General features: G+C 43.5%; 1 protein-coding gene across 1 annotated transcript; it reads left to right on the plus strand.

The window, feature by feature from the left end:
- Window positions 1-10,838: 10,838 nt before the first annotated feature.
- On the plus strand, window positions 10,839-20,374 carry LOC114028502 (aflatoxin B1 aldehyde reductase member 2-like). Its single transcript, XM_027842764.1, has 7 exons — window positions 10,839-11,178; window positions 14,454-14,641; window positions 15,257-15,361; window positions 15,793-15,889; window positions 16,328-16,427; window positions 17,526-17,655; window positions 19,944-20,374. Exons 1-7 carry the CDS (start codon window positions 10,839-10,841, stop codon window positions 20,103-20,105), a joined length of 1,122 nt encoding a protein of 373 aa, XP_027698565.1. The 3' UTR covers window positions 20,106-20,374.
- Window positions 20,375-22,208: the final 1,834 nt, after the last annotated feature.

Raw genomic sequence — 22,208 nt, forward strand, 5'->3', positions numbered from 1 at the left:
GAGTGTCCTGGAGTGAATTATGAGCAGGGCTCTTCTGGGGCCTGGGGTTGGTTGGGTCCTTGGTGGGATGGTGTCTAAGAACTTGAGATGAGGATTTCCCTATGTAGTCAAGGAATTGACCTCATTCAGGGAATTTCACACCTTATTCAAGGCTCCCCCAGATGCACACCTGGGCAGACTGTAAAGTGCTCTATAAATTAGTAATTATTTTTCAGCTCCCTGGGGCTCAGTATCCTCATCTGTCAAATGGGGATACTCTAGGCCAGGAGTGGAGAGCAGGCAGCCTCAAGGCCACATGTGGCCCTCTAGGTCCTGGGATGTGGCCTTTTGACTGAATCCAAGTTTACAAAGCAAATCGTTTTAAGAGGATTTATTCTGTGAAGTAAAGGGCTACACTTGAGAACTCAGAGGACCATATGTGGCCTTATGCTACAGAAAAATGGCAGTAATAACAACTGATGTTCATATAGGGCTTTGTTCTACTTGCATTTCTGGTATAACATAAGCTCCTTGAGGGCAGGAACTGTCTCACTTTGGGGTTTCACAAGATCGTATCTTTATAGCTGGAAGGGACCTCAGAAGCCTCCGGTTCAGACTCTTTACTTTTTTTGGGGGGGGGGGTAAGGCAATTGGGGTTAAGTGACTTGCCCAGAGTCACACGACTAGTGAGTGTTGTGTGTATGAGGCCAGATTTGAACTCAGGTCCTCCTGACTCCAGGGCCGGTGCTCTATGCACTGTGCCACCTAGCTGCCCTATGACTCCTTACTTTTCTAATGAGGAAACCAAGGCCTGAAGAGGTAAAGTAATCATGCCAAATAAATATCAGAGGTGAGATTTTAACTCAGGTACTCCTACTATTGAGCCAGTGCTTTTTCAACAACTATCATAAGCCTTGTACATAGTAGGGGCTTAATAAATGCTTATTGATGGATTGATAGATCTCGTGTCATTTATTGTTGTGGTTGTTCTGTCCAGAATGGGGATACCATCATTATGAACAACTCTTAGAGTAGAATATGGATTCTACCAATTTTGGAGATAAAATACTAACTAAAAAGAGGAAGGAAAATAAATTACAAATCTTTTAAAAAAAAACTCATCAATTTTAAAGATACAAATAGAAGAAACCATAAACCTAACTCATAACTCTAAATGTGAATGGATTAAATATTTCAATAAAAAGAAAGAGGGTCGCAGACTGGATAATAAAAGAAACCCTTTCTCCAAAAATCTGCTATTTACAAGAAATAACTAAAAACCAAAGACATACATAGGAGCAAAATGAGAAAATGGAACAAAACGGAGTATGCATCAGGTGAAGCCAAAAAGGACATGTTGGAATTATGCTGTTAGAGCAAAAGTAAATATTCACAATATCACTGCAGTCAAACAAGGACATTATATTATGTTTAAGGGAACCATAGACGTCAAACCATTATCCATATTAAATTTATATGCACTAAGTCATATAGCATCTAAATTCATAATGGAAAAATTAGTTGAATTGCAAAAAGACACCCATAATAACAGTAATTGTAGGAGACTTTCATGTTTCTCAGAGCTGTAGAAATCTAAGAAACATAAATAAAAGGAAAATACTGTATAAAAGGAATAATTTATAGCCAAAAGATTTATGGTAGTTTCTAAATGGAACCACTATTTATCAGTACTACATGGTATTTTTTAAAAAAAAAAAAAGGAAAGAAAGAAATTCCAACTAGATGTAATACTGAAATATCATTTATAGACCATAATGCAATAAACATAGTAATTAACTGAGGAAGCACAACCAAAAACACAGAGGTCAAATTGAGACAATAATAAATTCTAAATAACAAATAGCTCAGAGAACAAATCATAGAAACAATAATTATGGAAGACAATAATAGTGATGAGATGACACACCAAAATTTCTTAGATGCATTTCTTAGATGATTAATTAACTGCAAATAGAAAGCAATATGCATGTTTCTCACCTCTTCATAGCACTTGTTAAAAAAATGGATCATGTTTGCACATGTATAACCTATGTCAAATTGCTTACTGTCTCAGAAAGGGGGAAGGAAAGGGAAGGGAAGGAGAAAATTTGGAACTCGAAAAAATTTTTTGTAAATAATATTTTATTTTTTTCCAATTACATGTAACAATAGTCTTCTACATTCATTTTTTATAAGATTTTTGAGTTCCAAATTTTTTCTCTCTCCCTTTCATCCTCCCTCCCTAAGATGGAAAGCAAGTTGATATACATTATACATGTACAGTCACGTAAGCATATTTCCACACACACAAAAAAAGTGAAAATAGTGTGCTTTGATCTGCATTTAGACTCCCTAGTTCTTTCTCTCGATGTGGATAGAATTTTCTGTCACAAGTCTTGTGGAATTGTTTTGGATCATTGTATTGCTGAGAGGAGCTAAGACTATCATAGCTGGTCATTGCACAATGTTGCTGTTACCGTGTAACTCAAAATTAAAAAAAAAAAGGAACGTTAAAAATTGCCTTTTCATGTAATTGGGAATAATAAAATATTATTTTTTAAAAATTGATCATATGCTAGTGCATAAAATCTTATAAACAAATGGAAAATATTAAATATAACCCTCATTGACCACAATTCAATGAAAAATATAATCAAATATACACGTTTAAAGAAAGAAATCAAACTTAAATGAAGATCAAAAAAATTAATTCTAAAGAACAAAAAAGATAATTTCATAAAACAAAATGTCAATAATGAAAAAGGATAATAAAACTTTGAGTTGCAGCTAAACAAGATATTTGGGGGATATCTAGAAACACTTCTATCAACAAAAGAAAGGACACATCAGCAAACTGGCCCATGCAGCAACAAAAACCTAGAAAAGCCCAATTACATTCTGAAAACTGAAGAGAAACATAATTGTTTAAAAAAACCTATTGAATTGTTAAATAAAACTACGAACTTGTTTAGGAAAAAATCAATAAATATAGATAAGTGATTGCTAAAAAAAAAAAAAAAAGTCAAATTGCCAGTATAAAAAATGAAAAAAAAAAGGAGAAATAAAAGAAAGCATCAGAACATTTTTTGCTCATTCATATGTCAACAGATAATTTAAATGAAATGGGCAAATATTTACAAAAATATACAGTACCCAAATTAACAGAGTAAGAAATAGAAAATTCAAATAACCCAATTTCAGAAAAAGGAAATTGAATAAATCAAAAAGTAAATTCCAAAGGAAAGATCCCCAGGACTAAATGGTTTTAAAAGTGAATTCAATGAAACATTAAAAGAACAATTAATTCCAATATTGTGTCAACTATTTGCAAAAATGGGGAGAAAAAGGATCCTCCCAAACTCCTTCCATGAGACAAATATGGTCCTGATGCCCAAACCAGAGAGAGAAAAACCAGGAAAAAACCACCCATAGACCAATGTCTCCAACAGATATTGATTAAAAAATATTGAATAAAGTGCTAACAAAGAGTCTATAGCAACATATTAAAAACATTATATAACATGATCCTATTGGATTTACAGCATTTACGTAGGTTTGATATTAAGAAAACTAAAAAGATGATAGATCGAATTAATAAAAAAAAATTAAAATCACATGATTACACCAAAATGCAGAAAAAGCTTTTGACGAAATAATACCACTTGATGTTAAAAAAAAAATTAAAAAGCATAGGAATAAAAGACATGTACTATTTCTTCTAAGTAGTAACCTATCTAAAACCAAGAGCAAAGATTATCAGTGTTGTGACTATAATTTAACAAAAGGCCAAACTGAGGCAGATCTGTGAGCAAGATAACATTTATTAACAGGGGCATGCCACCTGTCAATAAATGGGGTCAATGTATTGCCTCTATTAATGACAAAGACCCCAGTAAAGGGCAGTTCCCCTTATATAGGTTTTGGGGAGGACAGAACAAAGAACAGAACAGGGTAGATGACATTATGGGATTAAAGGCAACAGGATTGGTTACAGAGATGCGTCTCAGGAAACAACATGATTGGTTGGAAGTTTGGTAATGGGGGCTAGTAATGACACCCCCCTTCTCTCATGAGACTAAGAGGTGCTCATTGTCTGAGGGCAGGTATGGAATAGTGGCTCAGACTTTTGCACAGGAAACCAGACATCCTTGAAGGATAGCTGGATGAAGTAAAGATATCAGGCCCAAACTCCTTTTCTGTTCACACATATTCTCTAAAACCAGTTAAATTCCTTGAGTGGGAGAGCTGGATTTTTTCATCTTAACCTACTGCAGGCCAGTTGAATTCTTAACCAAGTTCACAGACAAAGAAACATGATTTAAACAGTTACAGGACAAAATCAATTGCTTGTAAATAGTGTCAATAAATAAATTAGAACAGATCAATTTTAAACTTCTCATCAGCAATGACGAAATATTAGAATCCTTTCCAGTAAAATAAGAAATAAAGCAAAGATGTCCATTGTTACCATGATGTTTTATATCATACCGGCTGTGATAGTTATAGCAATGATATATGAAAATAAATTGAGGGAATAAGCATAGACAAAGAAGAACTAAAGTTATTGATTTCTGCAGATTATATGATGTTTCACTTAGAAAATCCTAGAGATTGAACTAAAAAAAATTCACTGAAATAATAACTTCAAAAAAGTAGCAGGACCTAAAATGAATCCACATAAATAATCAGATTTCCTGTATATTATCAACAAAACCCTTAAGAAAGAGACAGAGTGATTCCATTCTATTTGGTTACAGAATTTAAAAAATATTCAGAAGTCCACCTACCAAGGAAGAAAGAGAATTATAAAAATATAACAACAAACCACTCTTTACAGAAATACAGTGGATCAGCCTGCCAATATAATAAAAATGACAATATTATCAAGTTAATTTAGTTATTCAATGCCATTCCAATCAATGGGTTAATTTATAGAATGACAAAAATAGTAACAAAATTCATTTGAAGGAACAAAATCATATTACTTTCATATCTAGGAAGTTAAAAAAAGTAGGGATGAAGGAGAATCAGCATTCCATATGACAAACTATATTATAAAGCAATAATCAAAAAATTATTTGATGCTGGCTAAAAAGAAATAGAAAACTGATCAGTGGAATAGATTATATGAATAAAACCTAGATGAACATAGTAATAATAATTTATTAAACCCAAGTATCCAAAGTTCTGGAATAAGGACTTGTATTTAACAAAAACTGCAGGGAAGGGGCAGCTAGGTGGCACAGTGGATACAGCACCAGCCCTGGAATCAGGAGGATCTGAGTTCAAATCTGTTCTCAGAAGCATGATACTCATTAGCTGTGTGACCCTGGGCACGTCACTGAACCCCAATTGCCTTGCCAAAAAACAACAACAAAAACTACAGGGAAAACTAGAAAGCAGGTTGGCAGAAATGCAATTTAGATCAGCTTATCACACCACATACTATAATTACCTTCAAATGGACACAGGACCTACAGTGATGTGCAAATCAACTGAGATAAAGAAAAATACTTAAATGTGTTGACATACAATAAACTTCAAGATTTTTTACACCTTTGAAAATTTTAAATATGTATTATGTGCCTCTTTTGCTGCAAACACTTTTTTTCCATGATTAGACTTGGAGCTTACAAGATTTTTGACACTAATTTTTCATCTTGAAACTACACTTTTATCACATTGTATAGTAAGCATACTTGTGATGGACAGTACTTTTTTTTTCCAAGTCTAGCTTTGTTGATAGATAACCCATAGATTTTCATTGGGGATTTAAATCAGGTGAGTTTCCAGGTCATTGAAGAATGCTTATCTCCATCTCTTGGATAAATGTTTTAACCTTCTGTGATGTGTGGCATAGTGTAAGGTATTTTGCAGCATTTCTGCCTCAGACACTTAGGAGCTGTGTGACCCTAACTAAGCATGTCACCTAAATTCTCTGAGTATCAGTTTCCTCATCTGTAAAATGGTATTAATAATATTACACTATTACAACATAATAATATTGTTGGAGTTGTTGGACGGACCAAAGGATATAATATTTAGGTAAAGTACTTGGCAAATTTCAAAGCACTATCAAAATGTTCTTCAAAAGGCCTGAATTGGCTTCAGCCATTCCTTTTTGGTGGTCCTCTGCTCATACTATGATTCCTTCACAGACAGTGACTGGTAAGAGACAAAGTTCTAAGAGGAAAGGCTCTGGGTCCTTCCCTCCAAGGCCAACATCTGTCCCCATGAAAATGGACCTTGGTGCTTTGTCTCAGTGTTTATTCTGTTTTAGGTGAAGGAGATGAATCTAGAGGCTCTGACCTTGTGGGTATGGAAAGGTCAGCAGACCAAGGCTCCAGGAATCTGGAGTCTACAAGCTGGAGTCTATGCCAGGTTTTAGAGCCAGTCTACCACTGCTGTCCTGAGAGTCAAGGAAAGACCTTTAGGTCCAATGGTAACTGAAATAAAGAATCACCCTTCAGTCAAGCCTCATTTAGATGGCAACTTGATGGGACCAATGCTATGTAGAAATGGTTCTTTGATACACAAGCTGTAACAACACAACAGATATTGTATCATACCACAAACAAATTAGAGAAACAAAGAAGGAGATTCTTTTCATACAACCATGGATAAGGAAAGAGTTCTTGACCAAACTGTGGAGAGACTCACAGGACATAAAAAAGTGAATTTTGATTATATTAAATTAAAAAGTTTTTCCATAAACAAAATCAAGGAAACCAAAATTAAAAGGAAAGCACAAAACTGGGAGAAAAATTACAGAAAGTTTTGCTGATAAAAATCTCATTTCTCAAATATAAGAAAACTGAGCTAAACTGAGAAGATTATGAGTCATTCTCCAATTGGCAAATGGCCAAAGGATATAAATAGGCAGTTTTCAAAAGAAGAATCAAAGCTATCAATAAACATATGAAAACAAAATTCTCTAAATCACTAAAAATTAGAGAAATGCAAATTAAAACAATTCTGAGGTACCACCTCATACCTATCGGATTGGCTAACACGACAGAAAAGGAAAATGACAGATGTCGGAGGGGCTGTGGCAAAATAGGTACACTAATGCACTTTGGTGGAGTTGGGAACTGGTCCAACCATTCTGGAAAACAATTTGGAACTATGTCCAAAGGACTATAAAACTGTGCACACCCTTTGACTCAACAATACTGCCACTAGGTCTGTATCACGAAGAGAACAAAGAAAAAGAAAGAGGACTGGTATGTACAAAAATATTTATAGCAGCTCTTTTTGTGGTGGCAAAGAATTGGAAATTGAGGGGATGCCCATCAATTGGGGGATGGCTGAACAAGTTGTGGTATATGAATATGATGTAATATTATTGTGCTACAAGAATTGATGAACAGAAAAACCTGGGAAGATTTACATGAACTGATGCAAAGCAAAGTGAACAGAACCAGGAGGATGTTGTATACAGGCAGTAACAGCAATATTGAAACAATGATCAACCATGAAAGAAGTAGCTATTCTGATCAATATAATGATCTAAGACAATTAAAAAGGATTCATGAGCAAAAACACTATTCATCTCCAGAGAGAGAACTGAGTGTAGATTGAAACATATTTTTTCACTTTATTTTTCTTGCTTTTTTTTTCTTATAACATGGCTAAAGCCAGAATATGTTTTGCATGGCTTTATATGAATAATGGATATTATATTTCTTGCCTTCTCAACAGGTACAGGAGAGGGTGGAGGGAGGGAGAGAATTGGTGACTGAAAATTTAAAAGACATTTAAAATGTAATTGGAAAATGTTTAGCAAAATAAAAAAAAATACCATGTTAAAAAATCAGAAGGGAAAGAGTTAGTTGAAGGACATCTTTGTTGCAAACTTCAGTGATTAAGGTGTGATATCCAAGATGTTTGGAGAGCTGAGGCAGGCAACTAAGCAAGTGGGTTGATGCAATCAGGTCACAGGGTGCCTAGCACAACATACTCTGATTAATTGGTAGACTGCCTTACAAATATTAAAGTTCTCTATAAATGCTAGTCATTTTTGTTATAATTCAAATCTATAAGAAATAGAGCCATTTCCTGGTGTTCAGTCATTTTTCAGTCATGTCCAACTCTTCATGACCCCATTTGGTATTTTCTTGGCAGAGATACTAGAGTTCTCCAGCTCATTTTTCAGATGAGGAAACGGAGGCAAACAGGGTTAAGTGACTTGCCCAGAGTCACACAGCTAGTACATGTTTGAGGCCAGATCTTAATTTAGGAAGAAGTGGCTTCCTGACTCCAGGCCCAGCACTCTATCTACTTTGCCACCTAGATTCCCTGGCAGATCATGGTCAAATGAAATGAACAGGCAGATTGAAAAACAAATTCAAGCTATCAAATACCATGTAAAAAATGCTCCAAATCCCTAATAATAAGAGAAATGCAAACTAAATCAACTGTGAAGTTTTCCCCTCACATCCACCAGATTGAGAGAAAAAAGGACAATTGTTGGAGGGGCTGTAGGAATATATTATTATAGTATTATATATTATAAATATATTATTACTGGAGGTGGGAATTGCTTCAACTATTCTGGAAAGCAGTTTGGAATTATACCCCAAAAGCTACTTAACTATGAATACCTTGTACCCCAAAATGATCAAAGACCAAAGGAAAAGACTCATATAAAGAAAAATGTTTACAATGGAACGCTTTGTTTTAATAAAGGGAATGGCCAAACATAATATTGTATATGAATGGAATAGAGTATTATTGTGTCCTACAGGAAAAAAGAAAGGGTTAGATTCAGAGAAATCTGGGAATTTGTATCCATGAACTGATGCAAACTGAAGCATGCAGAACCAGGAAAATAATTTATACAAAGATAACATGGTAAAAGAAAACAACTTTGAAAGACTTCAGAACTCTGACCAAGTTAATGACCAGCCACCATTCTAGTGCTCTGATAGAGAATGCTTCCTACCTTCTGATAGAGAAGTGATGGACTTCAGAGGTGTAGGAGGCATACATTTTCTGACAAGTCCAATGCACAGACCTTTTTTTTTTCAATCTTCTTGACTATATTTATTTGTTGGGGTGGGAGAGTTCAGAGAGAATGTTGTTTAGGTTTTTTGGGGGGGAGAGAAAAAGTTATGAGTGAAGGAGAAGGGAATAATGGTGGTTCCCCTAAATAATGAAACATTTACAGTATACAGAGAAGAAAGCAGATGGAAACTGAGATACAAATAAACAGAACAGGATTGGAATTACCCTGTTAAATTTATTCTTTATTTAAAAAATAAGCCTTACGGAATTGAAATTTGTGGTTTCACATGTACTTCTCTTTTTCTATTTTTATGTAGATATGATTATGTGTGTTGATGTTTGTCAAGTTCATAATATTTTTGAAAGATTTTATGGCACGGTTTTTTGGATTTTTGATTGATTCTGATGGGGTGCTTGGGTGGTTGTACTGGTACCTCAATTCCATGACCATATTTCTCCCTAGCCTCAGAAACACTATCCCTGACAGTTTCTCCCCAGCAAGGACACTGTGCCTAGCAAGTACTCATGAGTGGGCCCCAGCAAGACCCTTATCTCTCTCCCTGGTGCAGTTACAAACAGCACCTGAAGGAATTATTAGTTTCAACTGGCTTTGCACTGGGCCTTAAAGACATTCTTACCCACTGAACTATCTATACTACCGCCCTATGTCATTATCTACATCCTGGACTCCTCATTATCTGTATTCTAGACCTAAAACATATGTATATTCCCTACATCTGTCTTGTCAAACAAGACATTGACTGGTGGCAGACTGGACAACTCTCAGTCACCCCTGACCGCAGCAGGCCTAAAATCACACCTCCACGCGTCCCCGCCTTGTGGGCTTTTTCTAGTGAACTCTGGGAAAAATGCCTGTGCAGTAGATACAAAAAGTGCATGGTCCTTTAAGAACTGACCACTCCTTAACCACTCCCTAATCCCGCCCTGAATCACCTAGTTAGATATTTGGCACATGTTTTATTACATTTTATTCTATATAAACTTTAACTGTACCGCTCTAAGGTTGCAGTTCCTTAAGAATCCTTGCCCACTGATATAGCATAACAATACACTTTTTGCCAATTTGACTTAAAGAATGCTTGAGTCTATGAATTTATTCCAGATGACCCCGCCTGGTACTTCGGTCTTTGAGGGTTCTCAACCTCTCAGACCGCAGCAATATGATGTATTGCATCCCTTCCTCCACTGATTGTTATAAGCACGCTCATTAATTCCCTGTTTGGGTGATGGAAGGGAGGGGCAGAATGGGGGTGACTGGACACGAGGCTCAGGACTCCTGGGTCCCCAGGACTGCCCTCCCACCCCTGCCAGATTACTGGGTCCCTTCCAGGGGGATAAATGATAACCTTGCCTGGAAGCTTCAGTCCTTCCTTGGCTCTCCCTGCTCAGGGGGCTGGAACTCCAGGGTGGGGCCGGGATAAACGAGTCCTAGGCTGGAATCCTAGCTCAGGGCGACTCTGGGCAAATCCCTTTTTGTCCCTGAGCCTCAGTTTCCTCATCTGAAAAAAGAGAGTGGTTTGGACTAGAGGCTCCCTTCAAGTTGCTTCCAGTTCCAGATGCCGGGATACCGGAGAAGGGTCCGGGGTGGGAGCGGAACGGTACGCACCGGCCAGTCCCACCGCCTTCCGCCGGGACCGCGCGGACCCAAAGAGCACCCAAACCTGGTCCGGGAGGATGCAAGGCTTCCACCTCCCCCGGCGGCGCAGCGCACTTTGCAGACGGTCCCTGAGAGCGACCCGCTCTGCTCTCGCCCCTCCTTACCCGAGACTGCTGGTGACGTCACGGAAGGGGCGGGGCTTCGGCACGCAGGCCGCAGCGTCCCCTCCCCCCAGATGCTGAGCGCCGCGTGTCGCGTCGTGGCTCGCGCTGCCACCCGCTGCAGGTCCGGCCGAGGAACCGCCGGTGCCCGCAGCCCTAGTGCTGCCGCCGCTGCCGCCGCGATGTCCCACGCCGCCCGCGCCGCCTCCTCGGCGGCCCGGACCCTGCCGGCCTCCGTGCTGGGCACGATGGAGATGGGCCGGCGCATGGACGGGTCAGCCAGCGCCGCCGCCGTGCACGCCTTCCTGGAGCGTGGCCACCGCGAGCTGGACACGGCCTTCATGTACAGCGACGGCCAGTCCGAGAGTATCGTGGGCAGCATGGGCCTAGGGCTGGGGGACGGCGGCAGCAGAGGTAAGCCGGTCGGACCCCAGCCCTCCCAGCCTGCCACCTGCCTACCCCGCAAGGGTGAGATCTGGGGCATGCGCCCTGGAACCCTTGATTTGAGCTGTGGGTCCCTAATCTCTCCAATCCCATCCATCCATCCACGTGCAGCCCTACCCAGAGGCAATGAACCCCGACCTCCAAATGTTGCAATTTGGGTCATGGAACCCTTAATCTGAGGTGTGGGTCACTAATCTCTCCAATCCCATCCATCCATCCACGTGCAACCCTGCACAGAGGCAATGAACCCCGACCTCCAGGTGTTGCAATTTAGGGCATGGAACCCTTAACCTGAGGTGTGGGTCACTAAACTCCACGGTCCTATCCATCACCATGCAGCCCTACCCAGAGGCAATGAACTCTGACCTCCAAATGTTGCAATCCAGGGCATGCATCCTTGGACCATTGATCTGGCAAATTCTATTCACACCCAGTGTAGCCCTGTCCTTGAACTGTGCAGCCCCAGTCACCCCTGCCCCCACTCCTCCTCTGCTCTCCTAGTGAAACCTCTGCCCCCGTGACAGTCAGCAGATCTGATGGTTTGTTAGACCCTTGTACTCTAGGAAGTGTCCTGTCTCTAACTCTAGGAACCTTCATAGACTGATCCAAGCATTGATAGGATCCCAATAGCAGTGAGGCATCAGCTACTTTACTGAGCACCCCTTGCTCCAAAGCTTGTCCTCATTACCCCCTCCCCTTCATCAGTTGAGGTTCCTGGGTGTATGTATGTTTGGGGGGCGGGGGAATGGGAGCTAGATGGAGGCCAAGGCTCTTCTTGTCCACTAAGGTGGGTAACTGTTCCTAGTCTTCTGTCCCATGTTTGTGATTGCTTAGGGGCTCCCTTGGGGAAGGGAAAGAGACTCAGATTGGGTCTTCCTGCCCTGTATAGGTTTTGAAGTGTCTGTGGTGGAGGGCCAGACCTTTCAGCAGAGGATCCATGTATCCCCTTCACATTGACCCTTCCACTCTCATCCCAAACTGTCCCTCCAGTAAGTAGCTTCCCTGAGCTGCTGCCTTCTCAAATTTTTAAAGTATCAGAGCTGAAAGGAACCTGAGAACCCAGACTGCTACCGGGCTGGGAGGGACCTCATGAAATAAACTGTCAGAGAACATTATGGGCTGATGATTTCACCTAGCCCTGTATTATAAAGAGAAGAAAACTGAGGCCCAGAGAATGGGTCTGAGGTCACAGAGTGAATATACTATAGATGGGGCCGGAACCTAGGTCTCTTCACTTGCAGCCAAGGGTTTGTTCTATCACATAGTTCCTTCGTCACTATTTTAAATTTGATTTTTTCCTCTTGGATTAATAATAACTAACATCTATATAGTGCTTTAAGCTTTGCAGTGCTATCCACATGTCATCTTATATGAGCCCCCCAACAGCCCTGGGAGGTTGGAGCCATAATCATCCTTATTTTCAAAGGTAGAAACTGGTCAAGTAAAGTGACTTTTGCCCAGGGTATCACAATAAAGCATCAGAATTTGAACTCTGGTTTTCCCACATCCAGGTCCAGCATTTTAGCTATCCGCTTTGCCATGTAGCTTCCTCTAATTGTAGAATGAGTGCTGGTTTGGGATTTGGGAAATGTAGGCTTAAATACCAGCTCTGTCACTTTCTATCTCAGTTCACCTGTCTGGGCATAGATAAGATCATTGATTTAGAGATGAAATGGACCTTAGTGGTCATCTGGTCCAACCCCCTCATTTTACAGATAAGAAACTGAAGCTCAGGAGGATTAAATGACCTTTTCAGGTCACACAGCTAGTGAATGTCCTAGGTAGGGTTGGAACCTGGATCTTCTGACGCTCAGTCCAGGGTTTTGAAAGTAGTAGTTTTGAACTGAATGGCCTCTAACATCTCAACCTGTGATCAGATTTTCTTTCTTCTTTCATTGCCCTTTAAACCCCTCCCTCCCTCCCTGCACCCCCACTGGTCAGATTCCCCAAATTGTACCCAGAAGCAAAGTTCACTAGTAGAAGCAATGGAATTCCTGGCTTGGGGTAGAGCAGGGAGGGGGAAGAGGGTGATATTCAGTAAAGGAAATCAGTAAATTCTTCCATCCTAAGCAGTTGAGTGGGGTCAGCTGTGAAAAGTACATAATAAAAATTAAACCCCCTTCCAATTTACAATTCTTAGATCAGGGCTGAACTTGAGATACAGAAGCTTACCTGGGTTGCCTTTTACTGCCCTCTGGTCTGAAAGGGAGAAACTGAGGGGAAAAGACAAGCTTTGTGTCTGCTTTGCAGTTAATCATGACAAATGGAGAAGAAGCATGACTTTGAGAAAAAATGGGAATCCCCTGCTATCTGAAGAATTGGCTAGGAAAAGTTACACAGCCTTATTGCTATCTATAGCTTGGGAGGGAAAAACTCCTCAAAGCCTCTGAGAAAATCTAAGGAGCTTGACATTTCTCTGGACTAAGCTAACTACTGTTATCAAAATAAAAAGCTTAACACTCTCTCAGCACCCTGCCAAGAGTGTCTGTATCTTAAAATCAGTCAATCAGTAAACATTTACCTACGTGCCTACTATTGTACTAAGCCACAGATACAAAAAGAGGCAACCGTCAATCCCTGCCCTTAAGGAGCTCACGATCTAATGGAGGGGAACAACAGGGAGAGCATTCCAGGCATCGGGGAGATAGGCAGAGAAAATGCCTGGAGCCGAGAGATGGAGTGTCTAAGAGAGCTGGATCCTACATCAGCAGCCTGAGGAAGAACAGAAAAGCGCTGAGAGGACCAGAAAGCCAGCAGAGTGTAGAGAAGCAGTTCCGTAGGGTGCTGACTGTTCTCTAAAGAGATCAAGGACATTAAGGCCTGCTGGTCAGTGTCTTGAGCTACTTCCAATTTGAGTAGAGAAACCCATGTGCCTCCCTACTAGGTTCCACTATCCCTGATAGTGTGTGCTGTGGAGGGAGAGAGTTTGTGCATAGATGGTTATATTTTGATTATCTGTGCTTTTGTGTTCTACTGAGTAAATGTTATAATTATTTAATAATTAAATGTTTTAATTGTGTAATTATTGTAATTTTTAATAACTGAATATTATAATTGAATAAATGTTATAATTATTCCCACTTCAGCCTTGTACTGAGTAAATATTTATTCCTGTCCTTGCCTTCTAATAAGTAAATGCTATCATTCTGGCTTTTGCCTTATCATTTAGCTAATATTTCATGTTTAATGCCAGGGCTCCCCTCTGTTGAATCTCAGCCACCTCCTACCACCTTCTTTTCCTTCAGCGAAAATTGCCACCAAGGCCAATCCCTGGGATGGGAAGTCTCTGAGGGCTGAGAGTGTCCGTTCCCAGCTGGAGACCTCCCTGCAGCGGCTGCAGTGCACCCAAGTGGATCTCTTCTACCTGCATGCACCAGATCACGACACGCCTGTGGAGGAGACGCTACAGGCCTGCAATGAGCTGCACCAGGAGGTGAGAGCAGATATCAGAGCTGGGAGGGGCCTTAGAACAGGGGATGTCAGAGCTAGCAGGGCCCTTAGAACAGGGGATGTCAGAGCTGGCAGGGCCCTTAGAACCCAGATGTCAGAACTGGGAGGGCCCTTAGAACACAGGATGTCAGAGCTGGAGAGGCCTTAGAGCATCATTCAATCATTCAAGATTATTTATTAACCACCTACTATATGCCAGGCACTATGCTGGAGCTGGAGATGAATGAAACAGTTCTTACTCACAAAGATATTCTAATTACCTTCTAATAGGGAAGGCAAGTTCAGATAAAAATAGAAGGACAGGGGCAGCTAGGTGGCACAGTGAATAGAGCTCTGGCCTTGGAGTCAGGAGGACCTGAGTTCACATCCAGCCTCAGACACTTAACACTTACTAGCTGTGTGCCCCTGGGCAAGGCACTTAAACTGGATCGCCTCACCAAAAAAAAAACAAACCAAAAACAAAAACAGCCCAACAAAAAAAACAGGACGACTCCTTAGAGCAGGGGCCCAGCCCTGACCCAGTGGTTCTCTCCCACTCCCCCTCTACCCACCTCTGTTCCCCTTTTCTTCCCTCCCTCCTTCTCTTTCTTCCGTGCAGGGTAAGTTTGTAGAGCTGGGCCTCTCTAACTACTCCTCCTGGGAAGTAGCTGAAATCTGCACCCTCTGCAAGAACAATGGCTGGGTCCTCCCCACGGTGTACCAGGTGAGCACCTGTCTGAGCCCGGGATGCTGCTGGACATCCTGCGGGCCCTTCTTGGTCATTAGGTTCACACGGCCCCATGGGCAGGGAACCTTTCTACCCTCGAGGTCAAAGGAGGGAGGGACTGCCCCCATGTGATACTGCTAGTAAATGACGCGGTTGGGACTCGAATCTTGGGCTCTGCCCCTAGTGCTTTGGGGCAGAAAGAGTGCTGGCTTTGGAAACAGAAGACCTGGGTTCAAATCCTGACTCTGCCACTTCCTACCTAATGACTTCTTTCCTCTGGGCCTCAGTTTCCTCATCTGTAAAGTGAATGAGTTGGACTGGACCTCCGGCCATCGTGCCTAGCTTGTGACCTCTCCTGACCCGGGCTGGTTTGGGGAGTTCTCCCTTCCCTGAGCCTCCTCATCTGTGCTGTCCTCCCTCCCTTACAGGGCATGTACAATGCCACCACCAGGCAAGTGGAGATGGAGCTGTTCCCCTGCCTGCGTCATTATGGACTGCGGTTCTACGCATACAACCCTTTGGCTGGTAGGAGGGAAGAGGGGGAGGGGACCCCAGAGTGTGTGGGGTGGGATAGTAGAATGAAGACATGAAGTCAAGAGATCTGGGTTCAAATGTGGCCTTTGATACTTGCTAGCTGTGTGTCCATGGGCAAATTGCAACGTCTCTGTCCGGATAGAGAAAATACTTTGTACTGACAATCTCCAGGAGTTATTTTGTGAAAGCTACGTCAGAGTGCTCCAGGAATCTGAGTTTGGTTATCTTGTGGGTCCAGCTTGGGAGCGGGATGCAGGCCAGATCCAGGGGTGCCGAGGGGAGTGGACAAGGGGCATGGCTCCGTTCCTCTTTGCTTGGGGCCAAGTTGAAATGTACATTCCCCCCCTTCAGAGCCCTGACTTCTGGCTGAGCTCTCAGGGCTCAGCTCTCGGCAGAATCCCTGAGACCAGACTGTCCTGTCTCCCTTAGGTGGCCTCCTGACTGGCAAGTACAGGTATGAAGACAAGGACAAAAAACAGCCCGAGGGCCGGTTCTTTGGGAATAGCTGGTCTGAGACCTACAGGAATCGGTGAGCTCCGCTCCCCAGTGGGGAAGCAGGTCAGACGGGAGAATGTTTTAAGGAAACCTGACATCTCTGAAACTCCGGACTTTCCTGTCTGTAAAAATGGGTACAGCCCCTGGCCCGCCTCTCTGGGAATCCATCCCACGTCTTAGGTTTGAAGGGACCTTCAGTTCGGTAAACATTTATTAAATGCTGGGGATACAAAGAAAGACAGAAGACAGTCCCTGCCTTCAAGGAGCTTATAGTCTAATGAGGGAGACTACAGGCAAACAAATGCATGTAAAATAAGCTATGTGTAGGATAAACAGGATGTAATTAAAAGAGGTAAAGCACCTTCAGGGTCATCTGGTCCAACCCAGACCTGAACAAGAGCCCCCTTGAAACCATTCCTGACAAGTGGATCTCTGGCCTGTATTCACAGAAGCCCAGGCAGCCCCTTCCCTTTTTGGGCCCCTCTCATTATGAGGAAGGGTTTCCTGACACTGAGACAAAATTGACCTATTTGGAACCATCCACAGGACAGGCCCTCACATGTATGACAGGTGCCCTTCTGCCCTCCCAACTGCCCCCAAGTTTAGACCATGCCCCCCAGTTCCCTTAACCCTTCTTTGAATGTCTGCCATGTCCTGGAGGGACCTCACCTTCCTCTGGACTCTCTCAGTGTCCTTCCCAGAATGTGGCAGCCAGTCCTAAAATGGGCCCTCTTGGGTGTCACATGGGATGAGATGGGTGATTATGGGAACACATGACCCCAGGGGAATGAAGGGCTTGGATAACGTGTGCCCAAGGCCTCCGTCCCGCGCTTATGAATTGTTCATGGGGTGGTAGCTGAGCATAAACAAAGGTCACTTTGGGTGCTTGGGGATCCTCACTGGGGAGGTGCAGCCCCACTTGGAGGTTTGCAGTAGACAGTACCTGTGGTCGCCCAGCAAGTAGCGGCTGGTGGAGCCAGGACTGTAACTTGGCCTGGGCTGCCTAACTCTGTCAGGGCTCCTGTGATTGGGAGCCTGGGTTCTCTGCCAAGCTGAGCCCCCACACAGGCCCTGCCGAGGCCAGCCTGGGGGCACTGACCACTGAACTTCCCTCTCTGCCCATTCAACACAGCTTCTGGAAGGAACATCACTTTCAAGCCATCAGTCTTGTGGAGAAAGCCCTGGCGGCATGTTATGGGGCCAACCCTCCCAGCATGACCTCAGCAGCCCTCAGGTGGATGTACCATCACTCCCAGCTCCAGGTAATGCCCCAGGGGCCCCAGGAACCCACCTATCCCCAGGGGTCTTGAGCCCTTTGGCTTTTATCTCACTGATAAATACTAATTTTAACATAGCTAACAAACACATCATAAATGAATTATAGGAAAAGGATGTTTCCTGAAAACTTTTTAGGCAAACCAAGCCAAGAGATTAACAATAACATCAACAACAATATTAAATGTATATTGACCAACAGGGTGTTTATTTGTGTTATGTAAGGCCAGGTGCCAAAAGCTGGTACTGTGCATCAGTCATTAAGGATTTATCAGGCACCTTCCGTATGCCAGGCACTGTGCTGAGTGCCGGGGATACATAGAAAGGCAGAAGAGGGCTTCTGCCCTGGAGGAGCTCCCAGTCTGGGTACCACCACTGTACTTCCTGTGCAGCCTGAGCTGAGTGGCTGCAGTGATCAGGGTGTTTCTCGTATTATCAGGGCTCTGGATCCCTCCATTGGCATCATCCCATTCACCTTCATAGGTCCTTACCACAGCAGCCCATTCCATCCTCTTGTCTTGTCAGATGGGATGGACAACTTCCTGACTTCTGTGTCAGGAAGATCCGAGTTAGAATCCAGCCTCGTGGGGTTACTTACTGTATGGCCATGGACAAGTTGCATAACCTCAATGGGCCTTAGTTCCCTTCTCTGAAATTTGGGGGTAATGGTCCCCACCCCAGGGCTGTTGTGAGAGACAGAGGGCCTGCCTGCATGGGCAAAGCTGGGTTGGGGAATAATCCTTCCTTCAGTTTGGTTGGACGTAGAGTGCTTCTCGGCGTGTTATGGGAAGGATGACCGAGAGTTAGGAGAGCTTATCCAGGAGCCATGTTTGGTCATACACCCAGCCTGCTAGTACTCCCCCAATGGTGGCCTGCCATCAGGAGGCTTCCTAAACTGGCCTATGGTGGAGCACCTACGGGAGCCTAATGATGCTAAAGAGATGTGGTGAGAGAGATCCAAAGAACTGGAGTTTAGGCAGCTGGGTGGCACAGTGGATAGAGCACTGGGCCTAGACCTGAGTTCAAATCCAGCCTCAGATAGTTATTAGCTGTGTGACCCCGGGCAAGTTGCTTGACCTCTGTTTGCTGTAATACATTGGAGAAGGAAGGAAATGGCAAACCACTCTGGTACCTTTTTTGGGAGAGCCAAGTGGCACAGTGGATAGATTACTGGGCCAGGAGTCAGGGACTCCTCTTCCTGAGTTCAAATTTGGCCTTATTCACTTACTAGCTTTGTGACCCTGGGCAAATCACTCAGCCCTGTTTGCCTCAGTTTCCTCATCTGTAAAATGAGCTGGAGAAGGAAGTGGCAAACCTCTCCAGTACGTTTGTCAAGAAAACCCCAAATGGAGTCACAAAGAGTCTGACAAACACATGATTTCCAAAGCTCTTTACACCTGTTACCTCATTTGATCCTCAGTAACTCTGTGAGGTAGGCATTATTACTATTCCCATTTTACAGGTGAGGAAACTGAGGCAGAGGTTAAATGACTTGTCCAGGGTCCCATAGCTAATAAGTGTCTAAGACAGAATTGGAATGCAGATCTCCCTGACCCCAAGTCTCATACTCTTCTCTATTGGGGCACCTACAAAAAGAAGTAAGAGACATTTCCCGCCCTCATGGAATCATAGTGGGAGATCCAGGGGATCCCCCTGGAGCTAGCTCATGTCACCATCGCTAAATTTTGAGTGTGACAGCTGGTAGTCATAACTGTGAAGAAATTTTTATAGCAATTCTGATACAAAGACCTCATTTCACAAATAGAGAACTGAGTCAAGTTTATAAGAGCCATTCCTCAGTTGACATGGTCAAGGCATATGAACAGGCAGTTTTCGGACAAAGTAATCAAAGCTGTCTATAATCATATGAAAAAATGTCCAAAGTCATTATTGATTAAAGAAATGCAAATTAAAATTATCAGAAAAAAATTTTTTGAGTGTGAGCATTTGTAACTCAGAAGTTAGCAAACGCTATATTTTGTCTTCTGCCTCTCTATCACTGAGCCCTGCCCCCAGCAGGCTTGATTTATTATTTTACTGCGTAGACTTAAGGAATCAATGGAGAAAATGTTAATGAAGTAGATTAAATTTAAAAGTGTGTTGTTAGGCACATGTCCTCCTCTGGACAGCTAGTTGTCAAACATTTATCACCACAATCCTGAACATCACCCCTCCCTGAGAGGTGGATGTTAAACATTTACCCCTCCACCTCAACCCCATACCCCTCTCATATGACCTACACACATACCTGGTTCTGTCTCTCCTCTCCTGACAGGGTGCCCGTGGAGACGCCGTTATCCTGGGCATGTCCAGCCTGGAGCAGCTGCAGCAGAACATGGCAGCAGCAGAGGAGGGCCCTCTGGAGCCTGGGGTGGTGAAGGCCTTTGACGAAGCCTGGAACCTCGTTGCCCACGAATGTCCCAACTACTTCCGCTAGCTCCAGCCATGGTGGTGGAGAGAGGCCCCCTCACTGATGCTGGCTGTCCCCATGCTGTCAGCCCCATCAGCCAGCCTTTGTCTTAACCTGCTGTAGCCTGAGCTCTGTCTTTCAAATTGTCCCTGTTCTCTGAATCCATGGTTTTCTAGCCTCCTTCCTGGACGTAAGACCTCTGGCCCCCTGCCCTGCTGCTCCTACTGTTGAGAAGGGTGAGGGCCAAGACCAGCTCTGTCCTGTCCTGTTGGAATAAAAGCAAATGTTGCACAGGAGAGTGGTCTAGAGTGAATTATGAGCAGGGCTCTTCTGGGGCCTGGGGTTGGTTGGGTCCTTGGTGGGAAGAGGCAAGTCAGCGGCAGATCCTGGCTCCTTCCTGAAGAGCAGGCTGCTGGTGCGTGCTGGACAAGGAATGGAGGCCTCCAAGTATGGTGAGGAGGGCCTTGGACCAGATAAGCCAGTCCATGTCTGAACAGGGCTCCTCTGTGTAGTACACCAGACCTAGTCTGCTTTGGCTCCGTGAGATTCTAAGAGTTTTACCAGCCACTGAACCTAACTAAGCCTGCCCCCAGCCCGACCTCTGACACCAGGCAGAACCAGGCTAATCCCTTCAGCCCTGGCTGCGCAGTCTGATGCTGAGGCAGCCTTCCTGGCTTCCCTGAAGTCTTCTGCCCTCTGGCCGGGGCCACTGTGTCCCACATCTGTGTCCTGCGGGGCCAACCACTCAGTTGTCCAGCACGTACCACCACCTCCTCTTTGCCAGGGAGAGCTGATGCTACTTCCCTTTTCAAAATTGGGGGCTTGGGAACGTTCTCCCCAAATAAGGAGAAAGGGAGTTTCATAGAGGTGTGGGCAACGTCAACGTGTGATAAAATCATACTGAAGCAAACATGGGTCTTTTGAATGGATTGGGAAGTGTCTGAGATGTGGGTTCAAATCCTGACTCTTAAATCTATCCCATGACCACAGAAATGTTATGAAGTTCCCCTTTGCTCATCTGAAAAACATGAAGGATACTCATAGAACCCTGTAAGCTAGTAAGGTATGTGTGAGGGAGGGGCGAGCTCTGGACGCATTTGGAAAGACTAGAGTTCAAAATAAGCTCTAGCCACTAACAGTTCAGTCCTGGGCTGTCACTCTTGCCTTACGTGGAAGAGGGAGTTTGCCAGACACCTAAATTAAGCAGGAAGAATGGTCCTAAGTACCAGGGGGGGCAGTATCTGTCACTCTGAAGGGGGGACAGGCTCATGTGGACCAGCAGCCAGGAATAATAATAGCAGCAGCTAACGTTTCTGTAACTGTGCTAAGCACTTTGTAATTACGTCATTTAATTCTACTTCCACTTTCTAGATGAGGAGACTGAGGCCAACAGGTGAAGTCATGTGCCTGGGATCAATCACACAGCTACTAAATGTCTAGATCACATTTGAACTCGGGGCTTCCTAACTCGTAAGTCCCTCACTGTATTCCCTGAGCCACCCAGCTGCCTCAGACAACAGAAACAACACGTCAGCAGCCTAATTTACTCATTTATGAATTAGCTAGTGTGTGTAAGGTCATGACATCATGGATCTAGACCTGGGAGGGAAATGAGTTTTTCTAGTCCAACCCTATCATTTTACAGATGACGAAACTGAGGCCCAGGAAGTTAATGACTTGCCCAAGGTCACACATACCCTATGCCTCTAGATCCAGTACTCTGTACTGTTACTTGGCCTTAATCACCGAATGGGTATTGCCTCAGACAAACTGAGACCTGGGAAACACCTTAGCTTAAGGTGGCCAAGGTCTCCCACTGCATCCTGGGCCATCTCCAGTCATCCTGATCCACATCTGGCCACTGGACCCAGATGGCTCCAGAGGACAAAGTGAGCCTGGTGACTGCTCAGCCTTCCCTCACTTAAATCCATGTCATGGCATCACCTCCCTGATGTCAAGGTCCTCTTGGACAACGAACGACGACTCTTTTTAGTTGTGACTGAGATAAGACACGTTGCAAACCTCAGTGCCATTAGAATGCAGTAATCATTCCTTGAACAGAACACCTCTGAGGCTGTCTGCACCATGAAAAGCTTTTTAATGATTTTACACCCACATTCTTTTAAGTGC

The sequence above is a fragment of the Vombatus ursinus genome, unplaced genomic scaffold (assembly GCF_900497805.2).
Source record: "Vombatus ursinus unplaced genomic scaffold, bare-nosed wombat genome assembly UNPS02014884.1, whole genome shotgun sequence".
Lineage (NCBI taxonomy): Eukaryota > Metazoa > Chordata > Mammalia > Diprotodontia > Vombatidae > Vombatus > Vombatus ursinus.